Raw genomic sequence first — 18,861 nt, forward strand, 5'->3', positions numbered from 1 at the left:
GAACGTGTGCAGGCCTGGCATGACCAGGTGGGTTAAGGCAATCGACTCGTAATCTAAGGATCGCGGGTTCGATTCCCGGGCGCACCAAACATGCACGCCCTTTCAGCCGTGGGGGCGTTATAATGTGACGGTCAATCCCACTATTCGTTGGTAAAAGAGTAGCCCAAGAGTTGGCGGTGGGTGGTGATGACTAGCTGCTTTTCCTCTAGTCTTACACTGCTAAATTAGGGATGGCGAGCACAGATAGCCCTTGAGTAGCTTTGTGCGAAATTCCAAAACAAACAAACAAACAACAGCATATCACTGGTAGGTGGTGCGTGAAAATACTTCTACGTATTGTTGAGAACTGTCGAATTTAGTGAACTTCTAGAAAGTGCACATAATCTACTGTCTTCGTGTCATTGTCAAAAGGAAAATTCACGGGGTTTATTGGTCGAAACAAGCGTAAAACAGTGGAGAAACTTTATTTTCAAAAGTGGGTTTATTCCACTTAATTTCTTTAATGCTACTATTGCTATAGTAACCACTGGTTATACGAGTACATTATTGAAAAATAAAAGTTTTAGTACCAATAAGTTGCAAGAAGACATTTATCCGTCTTTGAAAAAAAGGTTAGGGGAGCATGCCCCGTGTCTTGTATGTTCGTATCTTCGCGGGGATGCGAACCCGCGACCCTCGGATTACGAGTCGCACGCCTTAACACGCTTAGCCTTGCCGGGCCATATTCTGTACAATGTACAAGTTAATAATTTACATAACATAAAGAAACTTTAAAATAAGACTGAACTAAACTTTAAACGTATATGCAAAAACTGCTCGTTTGGGTTGTTCGCTCTTCTATGTAAAATATTTTCTCAACCCAAATGAGCCGTTTTTGCATATATATTTCTCTACAAGTGGGTTTTCTCGACATCACTGATTAAACTTTAAATGAACTGGGAAGAAAACTAATGTATTTACTACGTATATCAATAACTTATACAAATATTGCAGTTTCCACAATAAACGTCGTCGTTTCTGCGACCTTGACCTTTGTCGTTTTCATCGCAATTTCTAAGGTCTGTATTTTACCAGATGTTACTTACAGCGCCCTCACAATTAAGTTTTGTATTTTATTAGATATTATTCACGTCGCACAATTGCGGATTGCTTTTGCTAATAGAGTTATGAAATCTGTAAGTGAAATAGCTATTTAGACGTATTCTATTTTGAAAGTCAGGCCTATCGATGAACATTGGCAACGCTAACATTGAAACAAGAAGAAATAAATAATTTGATGTATTGGACTTTCCATTATTATTTTTACTGAATAATGCATAAGAATCGATAGTGTTTCAAATTACAGCCAACATATTAATGAAGTGACGTACCGGGGAAATAAAATTAGCTATTTTCACTCAACAGTGTTTCAGTAATAATATTTTTAATTATCTTTTTATGTTGGAGAAAAAATGTTTGGTCTATATGCATATTTCTTAAGTTTTGTAATCAGTGGTTATTTCTTTCTATTGTCTTTTATGTTTGTTGTTAAGCGCAAAGCTACAGAATGGGCTATCTGTATTCTGTTCACCACAGATATTGAAAACTCGGTTTTCAGCGTTATGAGCTTTCAAGCTTGCTACAAAAACAGTGGGTGTAACTCTTTCATGTAATAGAACCTAATGTTGTAACTAAAATAAATGTAGTTTGAAATTTCTAAAGCTAGTTTGACACTTATGAAATATAACAAAAATTTGACCGTAAGATTATAACGCCCCCGCGTCTGAAAGGGCAAGCATGTTTGGTGAGACTGGAATTTGAACCCGCGACCCTCAGGTTACGAGTCGAACTCCTTAACCCACCTGGCCATCCCAGGCCTAGATGGAAGGTAGCTAGTCATCACCACCCACTCGCCAACTCTTTTACCAACGAACAGTGATATTTACTGGGGAATTATAACGCTCTCACGGTTTAAAAGCGTGCATGTTTGATGTGACGGGAATTCGAATCCGCAACCGTCAGATTAAGAGTCGAGCGCCTCCTAACCCCCTGATCATACTGGGCCTAGTGGCTTGAGTATTGCTATATATCTTATAGGTTGATTCGGTTAATTTAAGTGGTCTACGGTTTCTCTACTCTTATAGGAGCTTTGAATGTTTTATATATTTTAAAATTCAATCTTGGTTTGATGCTTTCTCAGTTTCATTTCCGCTACGTATCCACACCCTTGAGTAGAGCATCACGACTTAGTTTTTATGTTAGCAGCTTTATAACATAAATGTTGTGATCAGGTTGGTTTACTTGGTTTTCTTTCTAACAGACTTTCTTTTTTCCGAGCTTTAAAATAAACAGAGGAAAATACAACATAAGTGAGACAGATTGAGCCTGAAATGGTACGTAGATTCGACAATGTCATTATAAAAAGTATTAACAACAGACAACAGGATAAAGTCTTGTATCGTTCTGCAGTTCTGGAAAACAGAATATCAGATTTTATGTAAAAGTCTGTTCATACAGGTAAAATACTGTGTATCTGTTCTTTAATTTCCCGTTTTACTTGTGTTTATTGTGAAGTCGCTTTGCACTCTGAGTTATTAGTTTATTTGATTGACTTTCATTCTTTATTGTGTTTAGTTACACCTTGGGCCATCCTCCACCTCCTTTAGGGTGGTTCAACAGCAAGTCTGAGGCCTTACAACACTAAACATCAGATTTTGATATCTGCAGTGAACACGGATCAGATAGCCCGTTGTGCGGGTTTGTGTCTTATAACACGCCTGCCTTTGGATCGTTTTTTTTTTTAAAAGAATTTTCGTTCAAAGTTACACTAAAGGACTATATGTTCCCTTGACATCACGTGTTCTTATTTTTTATGGTAGATTATTTCACAAATACATCTTTACTTTTGTGTTTTTTTCCAGTTATTGTCGAAACCCTGGAACCAAACAAAACATGCTTAACCTTGGACCTGGAGTGGTTTATGGTTGCCAAATCAAAATATTCTGAAAATTATGTTTAACTGAATTATTTATACAGAATTATGTTGTATAAAGTAACTTTCCGCCTCTTACACTTTCACGTACTCTGCATCAAATCTAGGTTATTTACTGTAAAATAAATCTTACAAAGAAACTAACTAAACTGAAAGAATGTTAATAACAGGTGAAGTTTCTTTTAAAAAAACTACATTATTCATGCCATCTTTTATTTATACAATACTTGTAACAGAAATTCAAAATAATAAAAATAACACGGATAACAAGAGAGAATACGAATTACAGCAGACAATTAACAAAAAATTTAACTTCAAAATAACTGAATACAAAAAAGGCTGTACATTATTCCAAAAACTTAAACATCAGATAATTATATTTTGTAAATAGAACTGTCTCAACAATAAACAGTCACAGCATTTTCAACAAGTGAATTCAAACTAAATATGAAAGAAAATTTAAAAGATGAAGATGGAAACATAAAAAAAAACAGTACGTAACCAATGGAAACAAAACCTTTCATGCAAGTGTCGACTAGAAATATCCAACTTTTTAAGGAACTACAATACCCACATCAAGAAAAATTTAAATTAATTATGACAACAAATGTTAAGGTAACAACTGGTAATTTTTGATTTACAAATACAGACATACACAAAGAATATTTGGACGTGCAATACCATTTTCTCTTGTAAAACTGAGCTTTTTCCAGTCTTTTGCCACAGTACAATAAGTACATTTTTTATTCAGCAAATTAGACAAATTTTTTCTGAATATTTACGTAAAAATACCATAAGTTAAGAAATAAATTTAAGTGAAACATTTTTTTTCTTCCAATAACGTACAAAATTTAATGTTTTAAGGCCAGTCAGTTCCACTCATACAAAGAATTGCATTATTTACAGTAGCTCTTTTAAGAAAGACAGAAAAAAAAACGTGCGAGAAAACGTATAATTTATATTTTTAAATAACTGTTTCAGGTTGATCTATATTCCTGTGTCTTCACATGCACATTACCAGCTGTAATGACAAGTTTTATTCTGTAGACATTTCTCAAAACAACAAACACTGCATAGTGTTGACAACGTACATCTATACAAGAGTAAAATATTTTCTTGAATAATTTGAGGTCTGCGAGCCAATTACTTGGCTAATATTAAGTTGTACTAAACTATTTTAGATAGCAATATACAAAATATTATACTGACAAGTATATAACATTATATTTCACAATACAGAAACCTTAACCCTCGTTTACATAAACCTGAGTATTCCAGGATTAACTTACGTCAGAACACAAGTTCAACGTTGGTTAAAAAATACAAAATTAATATATGAAAGAAACTGCAAGTTATCACACACATAAAATTATAGGAATGGGAGAAAAGCATTAAAAGTCACTTCAGGACGAATTTCGTGAAATAATTTAAAAAAACTCTTATTTTTGCAAAAAATAATATGACTGTTAAATTACAATTTCTGCAAATACATATTACAACGTAAAAAATGTTTTAACTATATTTCTGTTAACTTGAAATTATGTTGTTTTATTTTACTTACTTTACAACAGAATATATATTTTAAAACAAACATTCAATATTGGATCATAAAATTCAGCTTTAACACATCTTTTTTTTTCAGGTTTTACACAAAAAAAACTGGCAAATTTAACAAAATGTTGACCCCTTAACCATAGCAAAAAACAAACAAATAGGGCATTCAACAACCTACGAACTTTAGTACACAACTAACCATACGTTGCTTTTTTTAACGTCATAAACCTGTCATATTTTCCACGTGTTGAAACACAGATCAAAATTCTACAGGCTGAAGCACTCTGTTAAACCTTAAGTGTTGAAAATTGGGTCATGTGACATTAACACTAATTGGCAGGCAAATATTATTCATATCTGGAAGCCAATTTGAATATTTAAGATACAAAATATTATTAACATCGTTTTAAATTAATAAAAACATAGCGTTTGCAGACTAGAAATATTAAGTAAAACTCTCATAGTTCTTTAAGCTTTTAGGGTTAAGACGTTTAACAAATTTCATTAATCAGCCTGACGTAGTTGCCATTATGTAACATTCTAGGGCTTTCTGCACTACTATATTTACACTGTAGAATAAAGTTATACCTTACCACTTAAAATATACATACAGAATTTGACCTAATAATGTATTGACAATACAACATTTGCTTCCAATCACTGGCTCTTTATCAACATTCATAACATAATCTTTTTGAAAAATCATTTGGCTGTTGTTATGATTACATATCCACAGGTCTTTGTTGAGCCAGTTTCACTGATGATGGAGTATAGTTGAAAGGTGGAACCACTGCTGAAGTAGGCCCAGCCCTTGAACTGCTAAAGAATGAAAGCCGTCCATATCGTTGGTCAGAGTCGAACACTTTTCTCCCAACCGAAGTTGGAGAAAGATAAACTTCAGGACTTTGCATATAATGTGCAGCGTTTGGTGATCTGAAAGCTTTTTCTTCAACATGTTCAGTCCGTTCCTCAGTTCCTTCTGAAAAAGGCATTATTTTAACTTCATTACGCCTAATGTGTCTATCTGCAGAAGATACTCTAGACATGTCACAAGCAACAGCTCGTTCATCAATAACCTCACTAGCAGAATTTATAGTTGAAGAGGCAAAAAAAGGTGGGTTCTTCTTGGTTAATGCCTTATTCCTAATGTTAATACTTTGCACATTAGATTCTTCATTTTGGTATTTGATTGGGTCACCAGATGTCAGTTGAGAGCTGTGTGAAGTTTCTTGGTTCACAGAGGAAAGCTTCTCATATGTTGAACTTCTACTTAAACCAGGGGTAACAGGAAACACAGAATCAGATGACTGAGCCCTGACAAGAAACAAGAACAAAAGTACATATAACCATGTTATCCACTAAACGTTTTTTTTTGGTTTTTTTTTTCATTTCTACTTGATGTAAAATTTGTCTCTTTAGCTGTCAGCTCATTGTCATCATGGGTGTTTAGATTGTCAAAATGTTTTGCATGCAAAAGTTTTGTTAATTTTGATTGAAGATTTGTGGTTGTTAAACCACTTTCATATAGTTGTTCTGATTTCGCCTACATACTGAAAGTTACATTTTTAGCATTGGATTAAACAAATAGCCTTTTTTTTTTTGTTAATACTGAAGTTGTTATCCAGTTGACATCACCCCCACAGTAACAAGTGCTGCCAAGCCTGTACGTTCATGGTGCAGACCAACGAATTGTTATTTTTTCTAAGATGAACAACAGGAACTCCAGTGAAATAGATTTTATCCAATCATTAAGTTAAAGGAGGTAAATGTTTATTTAGTATCTAAGGTAGGTTTTTTTTTAATTTTTCACATGAAAATATTGTTAGTTTTGTAAATTTGTTAAATCACAGTGATTCAATGTTGTAACACATGAAATTCTGGTGGTACAGTTACACTGGTGTGTGTGTGAGATACGATTTTTGTCACTAGGATATATCACGACTTGTGAAAAATGCATCAAAATTTATTATTGGATTTTGTATTACATTTAGTGCTTTTCTAAACTGAAATGAGATTTTATATAAGAATGTACTGTGTTAAGTCTAAAGTTTTCAACCAGTCAATGTGATATAGTTTTTGTGTTTTTATAATGTGTATTTAATTTTAAGGCTACTTCATCTTAATAGATTTCATGACACGTTTCACGTAAAAGTTTACATACACATTAAAGATTGTGTTCAAATCAGATGAAACCAACTATTATTTAAAAGTTGTTAAGAGTTAATAAACAGTTCTAACACTAAGTATTTTTGTCTGTTCTGATGATCTTTCAATATAAGAGATCACTATATTTGTAGTAGGTTTTAAAATTATTTCTTTTGTTTTGTTCAATAAAATGGTTGGGATACCCATTACCTTTCAAGGTTTTTACAATATGTTAGATTATTTTAATCTTATCTGATTCATTTCAACAAAGATTTTAAAACCTTACCATTAACATTTTAACAACTATAGCTTTGTGAGAATTAGAATTGTGAGAGTTAATTCATTTTCATGCAAATATAACTTTGTATGCATAGTGTATCTATGAAAAAGTACAATAAGCTATGGATACAATGAACTCAAATTCTAAGGATCCTTTAAAGGCCCTTGGTGGATAGCTAGAATTCCTGATTATAGATTAATGCACTATGATGCAATCATCAATCGCCCATTTAAAGTGTATCCCTATGTAACCTTTGAATTTTAAAGTAGTCACACAAAGAGATAGTGATTTACTGATTTACAACATTACTATTTCTGCATCTCTTTACTGATGTAAATTCTCAGTGTTGACTTCATTATGATGCTCTGTAAACACACCTGGTGGGGAAAGGTCTTCTTGTAGATTGTGGTATTGATAAAGACCCACTGTTGTTTTTTGATCCAAATGAACTTTTCTTCTCAGCTGATTTTGTACCAGCATCGGATCTCTTCCACATGGATGCAATCTTACTTCTCACTTCTCTTCTTTTTCTAGGATTACCTGTGTGAAGTGAAAGCGTTCCTGAAGAAGATGAAGAAGAAAGACTCCCATTACTTGTAGAATAAGTACCCAAGACAGGATGACTGTACCTACTGTTAACACTTGAACTTCTGTTCACAAAGCTTTTTAAGCTTACAGGTCTTTTAATACTTTTAACAACATTCCTTGTCCCTGAAGGTTCACTTGACTGAATTTGACTTCCAGGACAAGAATAATTAGAATTTCCCTCTTCTATAGTTTTGCCAATTTCCTGAGAACTCTTGCTTTTACATTGCAATCTTCTAACGTTATCTGAAACTTCAGATTTTCTTGATGTAGTCTGTTGTACATTTGCAGTTTTCATGGGTGATATTTGGGGTGCATCTTGAGTTGGTTTATCTTTGGTGAAGGTGCCTTGTTTAACCAAGGGTTTTGGTTTAGATATTTCAGTATCTTGTTCATTTTCTCCACATGTTTTGGTGATATTTTTATCTTTAAGAGTAGTATTTTTTATTTCATGAGAGTCTGTGGAGAGTAAACTTTTAGATTTCTCAGGTTTTGATACTGTTGGTAAATTTGTCTTTAGTGGTAAAGAAAACAACTCCAGATTATACTGAAATCCACATTTATGGTTAGTAGTAACAGCCAAGGTTCTAGTTGGTCTCACAGAAGGAGAGACTGACCTTGTGGCCCTTACTGTCATTGAGTGGTTTGCATCTTTCTTATTACCACCACCACTATCAACAGCTCTTGGTAACCTAATTGGAAGCATGCTTTTACCAACCTTTAAAAATCTTTGTCTTGATGTAGTTTCTTTTCTTGCTCTTATTTGTTTCAGTATTTCTTTGGTTAGTGGTTGGTTAGGAAATGTACGTTTTTCATCAACCTCCAGTTCTTCCATCGGTCCTTCTTCTGAATCATTGGAAACTAATGACAAAGTTTCATCTTCCAGCATGGTATCTTGAGATTCAGCCTCATCAGTAACTGTTTGATTTTCTTGCATTTTATTCAGTGTACAAACTACTAATGTTGCATTTACCTTTAAAGCTTCTTCCTCAACTTTGGATATCGAAAGATCTGATTTTATGTTTTCCGTGAGACCATCTTCCATCAGTGTTCCTTTGTTATCAGATACAGATTCACATTCATCAAGGACATAAGTTAAATTTTCTGTACTACCATCTTGCTCATCTTGTAAAGAATGCAGAAGAGGAACTTTCAGTGTCTCAGTAGAAGGAAAATGTGTATGAACATCATCTTGTGGAAGATCATCAACTAGTTCCATGTCAGATACTACACTGTCAGAGCCAAAGTCAGTAACATCTTCTGCTGTTACTTCCACTATATCCTGGTAAAATGAAGGTGGCTTCACTTGGTCTATTATCTCAGAGTTGTAACTGCTTTTCATACTTCCTGTCATGATGGTGTTCAATTCCTTAGAATACATTTGAACCACAGATGCTGCAGCATTCAAACGGTCAAGAATGTCATTATCTTTTGTGCATTGCACTTCATTGGTGAATTGTGATCTGTTTTCTAATACATCAGAACTAATACTGTTTAGACTCTCACAACTTCCAACAAGTGATATGTCATCCATAAAGGAAGGAGGATTCACGTTTTCCAAGATCTCGGAAATTGTGCTTCCTTTCATGCTGAGGCTGTCTATAGAATCTGCGAGTAGAGATGTCTTGTTCTGGTCCGATTCATATGCATCAACTTTATTTGCTTCTGAACTGGTACACGACATTTCCCAAACATTTTCTTGCTTATTTTTGTCTTTCTGCATTTTGGATGCTTTGTTAGTCACTCTGGAGTCTTCTCTTATCAGATCTTCATTCTTTGAAGAATAGGAAACAATATCGGAAAGGCCACTACTCATCATACTCAAAGATCCTAAATCAATAAATATAGATGGAGGTTTGGCATTATCAATATCTGACATGCAACTGATAGTGCTCTGTGTTAAGTCATCCTGTACTTCACCTTCCACCCTCTCTACAATCTTTAAAGCCTCACACTGAAGAGCTGTTAACTCTTCTGTCCTAGTAAGAGAGCATTCCATAGTTGATAAGTTTATTTTTTCTTTCTCTTGAAAAACATTATTTACCTGTTTTGCCATTTCCTCAGATGCTAGACTAGAAATAGTAAGTGTGTGAATCTGTTTTTTTTGTTGTACATGCTCATTGTGTTTTACCTTTCCATACATTGTTGAGTCTGCATCAATATCTCCATTTAGCTGTATTTCCTTTATATTTTGATCTAAGTTTTTAAGCTTTCCTCCTTCGGATTCTTTTGTTAGCTTGTTGTCATAATTTTTTACAATGGATGATGACTTGTACCCTTTAAAACCTGACTTGTCTTTAGGAATTCCTGAAATCATATGGGTTTGCAATAAAGGTTGTCCAGAACAAACAGCTTCATCAACAGATTGAACATTTGAAGACTTCGTGAAACAATTTCTTGAAAAACAAGTAGGGATTTCTTTATTCTGAAAATATGATGTTTTGTCCTGGTGCACTTCCTCAGTACTTTTGTTCTTCTTAAATGATAAGGGACATATTTCTTTTGTTAAATACTGGGAAACTGTCCTTTGTCTCTCCTTAGAGACTGACACAGGCTTTAGGTTACCAGAGGTTGGAATGTCCTTTGATGTAGAAACTTCCTGTTTTAAATTGGCTGGAATCACAGGTCTGTATGAAAACTGTGACATACTGTCATCTGGGCTTGTTGTACCTAGGAAAAAAGTATGTTTAAAATATAAAGAATAAAAGTGATATACATTGAAAAGTTTAGTTTTAATACAAAAGTATTATATAGAAAATACAAATTTCACTTACATTTCCAATTTTGACAACATGTCTAACTAGGTGTTTAAAACAAATACAAAAACCAATTGATATAATTTCCTAAGTTTATTGTAACTGGTTTAAAGTATAAGGATTTCTCTCTCTCCATACAATAGTCAGTGAGTGTAAATATATTATCTTTTTAAACTTTTTCAATGTAAAACAACAATTTCTTACTGAAGTAGCAGCTGAATTATTGAACCATATAACAAAATCAGAAATACCGGTTTGAAATACGAACCAGGTAAAAATAAATTGTAGTTTCTTCAATTTTACCTATACGTGCATAGTTTGTTAGCTCTCAAAGGTTCTTCACTTATCTTTTAGTATTATAATTTAAACAGAATATACTGATAAATTTTATATAAAACATATACAAAGCTCTTTAATAACTGTCTTCTTTGTCTCTAATAGAAAATATATAACATGTTGAACATTTTTTTCACTGACCAAATTTCTGTCAAAAGTTAGAAAATGGAATGGATGAAACACATTTGGCTTTGGCTCAGTTTTTTTCAACAACTTTTATGATTTAATAGCATAAGACTATAATAATAAACATGCTGTTAAATTTTAACAGCAGCTTTTGATTTGAAAATTAATATTGAAAAATTAACCATCATTTCTTACAAAGTACATCGATCCAAACTAGTATGTTAAAGTGTTACACACATTATACTGTTTCTCATTTGTAAGTGCACTCACATAAGAACAAGAGCTCTGGATTTTAATAACAATGGAACAAAGCAAGTGAGGCATCACTAGATATTTGGATGCCTTGAACAAGTAACTGTAATAATAAATAAAAAATAGTGAAGTATAAGAAAACTTGTTCATAGCAATTATGTTTATAGAATAAAAACAGCTCAAGGAGACACACCAAGAAACTTGTTGCCATGTGATTAATTTATAGCTAGTTTATTAAAGGCTTTGCTTTATTTTAACTATAAACAATCTAGTCAGTGCCTGTGTTCTCCACTCACCCACTACATCCTCACTTCAATTAAATAAATCATATAACAGCAAGAAGTATCAGTCAAACTCCAAGGGCTAAACTGAGAGAATCCACTCAGTCTGCCTGCAAGTCAGCCCATGATCACATTACATAAGACATAAAAAATAGTGTAACATGAAAGTGACTTTCAATATGTTTGTAGTTTCTAAACTTCATGATGTAAAGTAAAGAAGGAAGTTTACAACATAATTTTACAATGCTAAAATCAGGGGTTCGATTCCCCTTGATGGACTCAACAGATAGCCTGATGTGGCTTTGCTATAAGAAAACACACACTCACACAACGTAATTTAAGAAAACAAATCCCATTTTTCATCTTTAGAGAAAAACATATAAACTATGTTACCACTGTTATTGCATGTACGCAAACAAACAACAGTAGATATTACCTTCACACACTCACACTTTAAAATTTTACTAAAATTCTAGCTCAGTGTTATTTCATGTGTATTTGATTGTTTTGTGGATGGATCTTTGCCACTTTAGTCTCCCATTTTCTCTACAGTATTCAATAACAATAATCGCAAAGACTTGTAACCTTTGGTTATGTTTCGATAAAACCACTCAATCCACTATTCCTATAACAAATATATAAAAAACTGTGATGAAATTTTCATAAAATTTTGTAATTCATTGCTGGTTGTTCAGATTTTGACAGAAATGAATTACGAAAAATGTGGGTTACCTTGGACATATGATTAGTTACATCCATTAAAGCATTTACAGCAAACCTGAATTTAAGAGAAAACATTGTCAGTTTTATAAAATGACACACAATTAGTGTATGTTGTTTCAACATAATCTCAATGTAATTTAAGTTTCTTCAAGTACAGGTAAGAGTAAATGAAGTAGAACAACCAAAATCTGAAAACACTTAAAAGAGAATTGGGTTTACCTTTCTAAAAACACTAACATTTTATATGTAATTTTTATGTAACTCACCAGACAGAACATATTTATCATTTTGATGAGTAGAATAACTGTTCAATCTGTGTTCTTCTGCTCTTCACCACGAGAGCTGAGAAAGTCATTTCTAGTGAATGTTACAGGTGTTCCTTCGACCACATGAGCTTGATGCGAGTCATGGAATGAAGACTTTACATCAACTCTAGAAGATGACACTAAGTTTTTAGCTGGCTTAACAGAGCTTCTTCTAGATGCATGGGACTGATGAGGATAATGATGTTTTTCCTCTTTCATATCTGAATGAACCCTTCTGTTGAGACAGCAATGACTGTGTTTTGGTTTCACCGACTTTGGGGGAACATAGCGTGGAGTTTGACGTACACCTTCCGGGTTTGAAGCTTCAGATGTTGCAGCATAAGAAGATTTTAGAGTTTTGACTAAAATGTGAGGTAGTTTTGATTTGGTTGTTACAGGGGAACTCTCGACAACCACAGAACTAATAGCTTCTGAAGATAAAGGAGGTTGAAGATTAGGCATTAAAGACTGAATACACCGGAACAAAACCATGTCACTATCATCGGAAAAAGCATTATTACCTGATTGATTATCATACTTAGAGAAACTATGTGAATGGTTGCCTTTCTTTTCAAATGCACGAATTTCACCTGTGTCAGTAAAGGTGGTAGCATTTGAAAGGTTCGTGGAAATATTTTCAGTTTTGTACACTTTAAAACAGTCCTCACTAAACCTGTTGTGAGTATAATGAAGGTTAGTAGTTTTGTCACTAGATTGTGCTGCTCCAAAAGAAACTAGAGGTTTTGGGATAGTTGTTACATGATGACTAAGCCTTGTATCATTTGATTTAATAGGAATACTACTTGGTTTTGGATGATTTGATGATGATCCAAGACTACTGATATGGCTGTGAATCCTGATAGTATTTTGACAGTTCAAACCATTATTATTTGGCATTCCAGAACTGTTGGGAGCTCCAAGATTATCCTCCTTTTTAATTTCAAGTCTGTCTGTATCATCAATCATTTCTTTCTTTTCTGCAGCAGAATAGACATCTTGGTGTGTAAAGATTTGATCTGGGATGTGCTGTTGGGTGGTGATGAAATTTCTAAACACATTGTCCACCGTTTCACAGGAAACTTCAGCCGTCTCTAGAATTTGTTTTTCTCTTGGTTCCTGCACTGAAGCTGAGTGACTGTTATCATATCTTAAGGAGCTTAAACATGTAGCTCTGGAAGATTCATCTAGAGTTCCTCCTATAAGTAAGTTTATCCCTTCTTTTTGTGTGGCGATTTGTTCTTTCTTCTCAGGGTCCTCTTGGCAGATATTTGGATTATTGCACACAAAAGATGATGATTGTGTGTGAAAGATAGTTGTTCCTGAGCAAGGAATACAAAATGCTTCTGGTAAGTCAAATAGAGCTGCTTTAGGGATAGGAGAATGAGCAGATGGCATAGTGTGACTGGGGAATCTTGAAAAAGCTTTACTAGTACTATGCCTGTAATATAGATAATACAAGTGTTGCTACAAATTTTTCAATACCAAATGTTTTTATGATTTATAATTTTAGTTGATTATTTAAAGGTTTTAATTAAACTATTCTTAATCAACAACAAACTAGAATTTATTTTATTCAAACAAAATTATATCTACCTACATAGAATGGTTATGACAGTAAATCTGTCTGTTTAGAAGTAATAAATACATTTTCCAAAATCTTCTTTCCCTCTCCCTCTTACATGCAGTAGCAAAGGTTTTACCATTAACTGTGACATTAAATGATATTGGACAGTAGAACAAACTAATTTCACTTTTAATCTACACCCAAAAAAGACATCACAGCAATTTAAACTGTAGTATCTATGATATTAATCCAAGTACTGTCATAGTAATATTCGTTTTAAAACTGATTAAGCTGAGAAAAAAAACAAACATAACTAGACCACAAAACTTCTGGCTATACTCTGACTAAAGAGCATGAATATCATCCAGTCGTCTTCAAAAACAAAAAATGAAATCAAATGATTATGTGATAATTCATTTTTACTGCATATTACATTCTTCCTTGAGGTGCAATTTTTAACCCTTAAATACATATTACAGAATTATAAAAATACTACTGATCATGATTACATAATTAATGTAGTTTCTGGTTTTCTTTACTTAATAATAAATGTTATTCCTCTTACCTAACTTCACTAACAAATGGGCTACGGTCATTCTGAATGGAATGTTGATTTGAAGCACTTACGGAACCCAAAGAACTAGATCTTGAGAACACTACTGCAGTTGCTTCTGCTCCAAATATAACCGTTTTCAGAAATGAGGAGGAAAAAAACAAGCAGCAATAAATATAGGAAAAAAACAAACTTTGTCCTTAACTGTAATAATTTGGTGAAGAAAACAACAAACTAAAGTGTTCAAGATAACTAGTTACAAATCTAAAAACATGCTCTTGGACAAAGGAATGAAGACAACACAAAAATATTTAAAAAAATAAAACACACAGGAATATACCATCAAAACCAATTCAAAACTTGTAATTACAAAGTAAAATCCAAATATGTTATTTTATTGAATGAAATTACTTTTTGTGACAGCTGAATCCCAAATCATACATATATCATGAGAATTATAGAAAATCATTACAAAAATATTAAAACTGAGTTAAAATCACACTGAAGGTAAGAATACTCTGAAATAAAATAAGTTCTGGCACAGTCTTCACCAAAATGTGGTATTATATTTTACTGTAAGGGTTAATTTTCACATTAATGTAACCCTCTCCAAATCAACTTTTTTTTCTTTAACAGTATGAACAAAGTATAGTACAAAAAAACTTTCAGCCTTCCATGGTAAACATTTCTGTAAATTTGTCCTTGTTCCTTTTTAATTACTCCATGTGTTGCAAAACAATACTGGAAATGCATGCTATATAAAACTATGGTTACCTTTTTTGTCATTTTGACAGACATGAGAGTTCTCTTCGTAGTCATTCTTCAGCTCCTGGTCAACAAAATGATGGTTGACATTCTTGCTGCAAACTTTTCTTACAGGATTAACAACAGGTTCAGAATCAAGGTAATCTTGAAAGCCTGCAACTGACGAAGCTGTTGAAAAATTCAATGACCCTTCAGTACAATACGACTTAAGTGAGTAATCATTATTTGATGGCTGTTTGTACCTATCCTGAAACACTCCAGATTTGGGTGAAACTAAAAATGGCTCTCCATACTCCTCAGCTTCTTCTAAAATTTCTCCATCGTTTTGGATGAAATCTGTTGGCTGGTCCTTGAGACCCAGATTCAACTCCGAGAAGTTTTGCAGTTTATGTACTGGTTTGAAAACAGCTATTTCTGTATCAGAGCTACAACACACTGAATAAGGGCAAACTATTTGTTGCTCTTCATGTTTTATTGTATTTTTGGACTTATTAAGTTGTGAAGGTTGTGCGAGTGCATTCATAATTTCATTAGTGTGTTTTAGACTGGAATTAATTACATTATCACAAGAACTGTCATGTTCAGCATCACTTGATTCCCTATTCTTAACTAATTTTGAAGATTTTGGTAACAGACTAGAAGAGATAGATGTTCCACAGTCATCCTCTGTAACAGATAAATGATCTTCCCAGCAAGTGCATTTTCCATCGTATCGAGGTCCAGAGAGTTCACTTTCTGGTGGTGAAACAGGAGTCTCCTCTTGAGGTCCTGATGATGTAAAAATGTCTGATGTGAGGTTATACAACTGGCCTTCAGATTCTAAATGGTGTTTTATATTGTTATAGTCTGTTCTTGAAAGGTTTTCTTCTAACCACTGTACTTCTGAATCTTTTTCAATGAAATCCAAATAAGACCCATCTTTTTTGGAAGAAGAAAACACTTTTGTATTATCCACTCCCTGACTAAACTCTGACTGTGAACTTCCGAGACTGTCATGACTTTTGGAGCAAGGAAGTGAATGTCTGCTGGTGGAAAGTTGTCCTGCAACACTGTTACACATTTGTGTCGGAAAATGAATAAAATGCTTTGTAGTGCTTGCATTCTGTTTATTGGAACTCAAAAGGAATTTACCAACCAACTGAGAATGGCATGTTGGACTTGTTTTGGGACTGTCTATGTTGTCATACGTTTCTGATAAACTTTGATCTATTTCAGATTCTAAAGCTTTCATTTTTCGAACATGTAATGAGGGCATCTTGTCAATTTTGGATTTAAAATGACTGCATTCTGAACTTGTCGAGGAATTCAGAGAAGTCACAGAAGATTTTAAGGAAAGAAGATTTTTAAGAGCAGCTGAACTTCCCATTGATATCATTTTATGCTTAGAATGAATCAAGTTCCGAAGCATTCCAACAGCTCCCATTTCCCAAAGTGTTCTTTGATCTTCAGAACAACGAGCAGACAGGTTCCACAAGGTACCACATGCATTACTAACAACTGTCAGACTAGGAGATTTTAGGTGCTGCAGAAGAATTTGTATGGCATTGTGTTTTCTTAAGATCATACGATAGTCTTCTCGAACAGCAATGTGACTAGAAATGTTCCTAAGAATGCCACCCCCATTCTCTATGATTGCCAACACCTTTGAAGGGCTTTTATAGGTCAGAGTACTGACCAAAAAAGCTAATGCACCATCTATTGCACAGATTTCAGCTTTGTTACTACTACTATGGGCCGAGAGATTCCAGAGAGCTGACAATATACTCTTTAATGTAGATTCTTTGTTCGCTTCAATAGCAGCTTTCACAAGGGTACTGACACTCCCAGCCTCCCGCAAAGTTTGTTTACTTATAGCATCAGCCCTCCATGAAAGGTTACGTAGGACGCTAGCTGTGACCTAGTCAAGAGGAGCCATTATTGATAAGTTAACATATACAAAATGAACATGCTTTTACTATAACTCCATTTAACTACCTATCACTTTAAAAATATAAAGAAAAAAATATATATATCAGCAGTTAATTAAACAGAATGAGAAAAAATCATAAACATTTGATAAATATTTACATTTATTCCAACATTTTAACTCAATTTTCAAGAATCTAAATTTCATTATCTAAGTAGCTAAGAAAAGATAATATACAAATCAATAAATATTCAGTGATTTATTGTTAAAACATTTTCACATTCCTTACTTAAAATAAATCTTCTGCTAAGAGAAAACACGAAATTTCCTTCTAAAAGAAATAAAGAACGAGCACATTCTATGTTCCCACCTGCCGAAGATCTTCTGATGATGAATGTAGCTGAGCCACTAAAGCATGTATGAATGCTGTCTTTGAACAGAGAAGAGCTTTATTTGTGCCATCACCAAAAGTGAGGTTGGTTAATGCCATGCAAGCATAACGTCTCAAAGTCACGCAATAGGGGTCACTTGTATTACCATGAACTTCATGATCAACTTGGATAAGTTCTGCTATGGCATGAAGGCCTCCTAGTAAAAGATATTAGAAATTAGCAGCAAGCAAGTACAAAGTATATATACATAAACCCCCACAAGGAAGGTTTAGTACGTTATATTGAAAAGATTTAACATGTAAGTCAACAAGTAATGTGACAACCACAACTGACACAAACTCATGGTAGAACCACATTTTGACACTGTTTGACATATTACACATAATTCGTCCTTTCAATCACAAAACATTTATACACTCAAGTCATCGAAGAGGGATTTAGAATTTACAATACAGGAATATTCCTTGTATTTAATGGTACTGGAAACAAAGAAAACCATCCAGAAAGAGAGCTGCAACAAGTCGTCCCACAGATTCGCTAAAGAAAGTGTAGCATCATGTAACAAGTTAGAAGCCACTAACACAAAGGTCAGTGACAAATGCTTTCCATAAGTTCCATGAAATTATGCAACAGAAGCAAAAAATATGTCCATACTGAATAGACTCACAAGTCAAATATACACAGGTTGCTTACACAATATATTTGTTCAATTATAGCATACCATACAGAGTTGGAGAATGAAAATAGTATTTGTGCTACTTGTACTTTTAATATTTCAACCTCACAATAGAGCCTTTTACAATGGATTCACACTGTGAAACTATTGACAAGACACATAATCATCTCATCAAGCATGAGCACACATGATGATATGGAGTGTAGGATGTTGCAAGAATCCCAAATCATTTTAACATATTGTATCCAGCCTCTGTATACATACCATACTGTGCCCACAGACTACAAATATCCATTTGACCACAAAAAGAAAAATATCCATATGCCAACTTAACAGCTCTATACAGATAAGTTAAAATGATTTTGCAACAAACAAACATTTCAGTGGTATTTTGGTTTAATATACACAACCTAATAATAAGTAAATAAATACTCTCAAGTAACTACAACACATTAATAGACGTATAGCTCAGTAAATACCAAAGAATACAATAGAGCCTTTTACAATGGATTCACACTGTGAAACTATTGACAAGACACATAATCATCTCATCAAGCATGAGCACACATGATGATATGGAGTGTAGGATGTTGCAAGACTTCCAAATCATTTTAACATATTGTATCCAGCCTCTGTATACATACCACACTGTGCCCACAGACTCTACAAATATCCATTTGATCACAAAAAG

The 18,861-nt window shown here is 33.6% G+C and overlaps 1 protein-coding gene across 1 annotated transcript in view; it reads right to left on the minus strand.

The window, feature by feature from the left end:
• Positions 1-3,205: 3,205 nt before the first annotated feature.
• LOC143236509 (uncharacterized) overlaps positions 3,206-18,861 on the minus strand; it is a 38,378-nt gene continuing 22,722 nt past the window's right edge. The window contains exons 10-15 of the mRNA XM_076474807.1: positions 17,473-17,690; positions 15,206-17,093; positions 14,444-14,549; positions 12,344-13,752; positions 7,328-10,205; positions 3,206-5,839 (exon numbers count right to left, since the gene is read on the minus strand). Coding sequence (XP_076330922.1) covers positions 5,248-5,839; positions 7,328-10,205; positions 12,344-13,752; positions 14,444-14,549; positions 15,206-17,093; positions 17,473-17,690 — 7,091 coding nt within the window. The 3' untranslated portion in view covers positions 3,206-5,247. The remainder of the gene's footprint in view (positions 5,840-7,327; positions 10,206-12,343; positions 13,753-14,443; positions 14,550-15,205; positions 17,094-17,472; positions 17,691-18,861) is intronic.

The sequence above is a fragment of the Tachypleus tridentatus genome, chromosome 13, assembly GCF_004210375.1.
Source record: "Tachypleus tridentatus isolate NWPU-2018 chromosome 13, ASM421037v1, whole genome shotgun sequence".
Taxonomy (NCBI): Eukaryota; Metazoa; Arthropoda; class Merostomata; order Xiphosura; family Limulidae; genus Tachypleus; species Tachypleus tridentatus.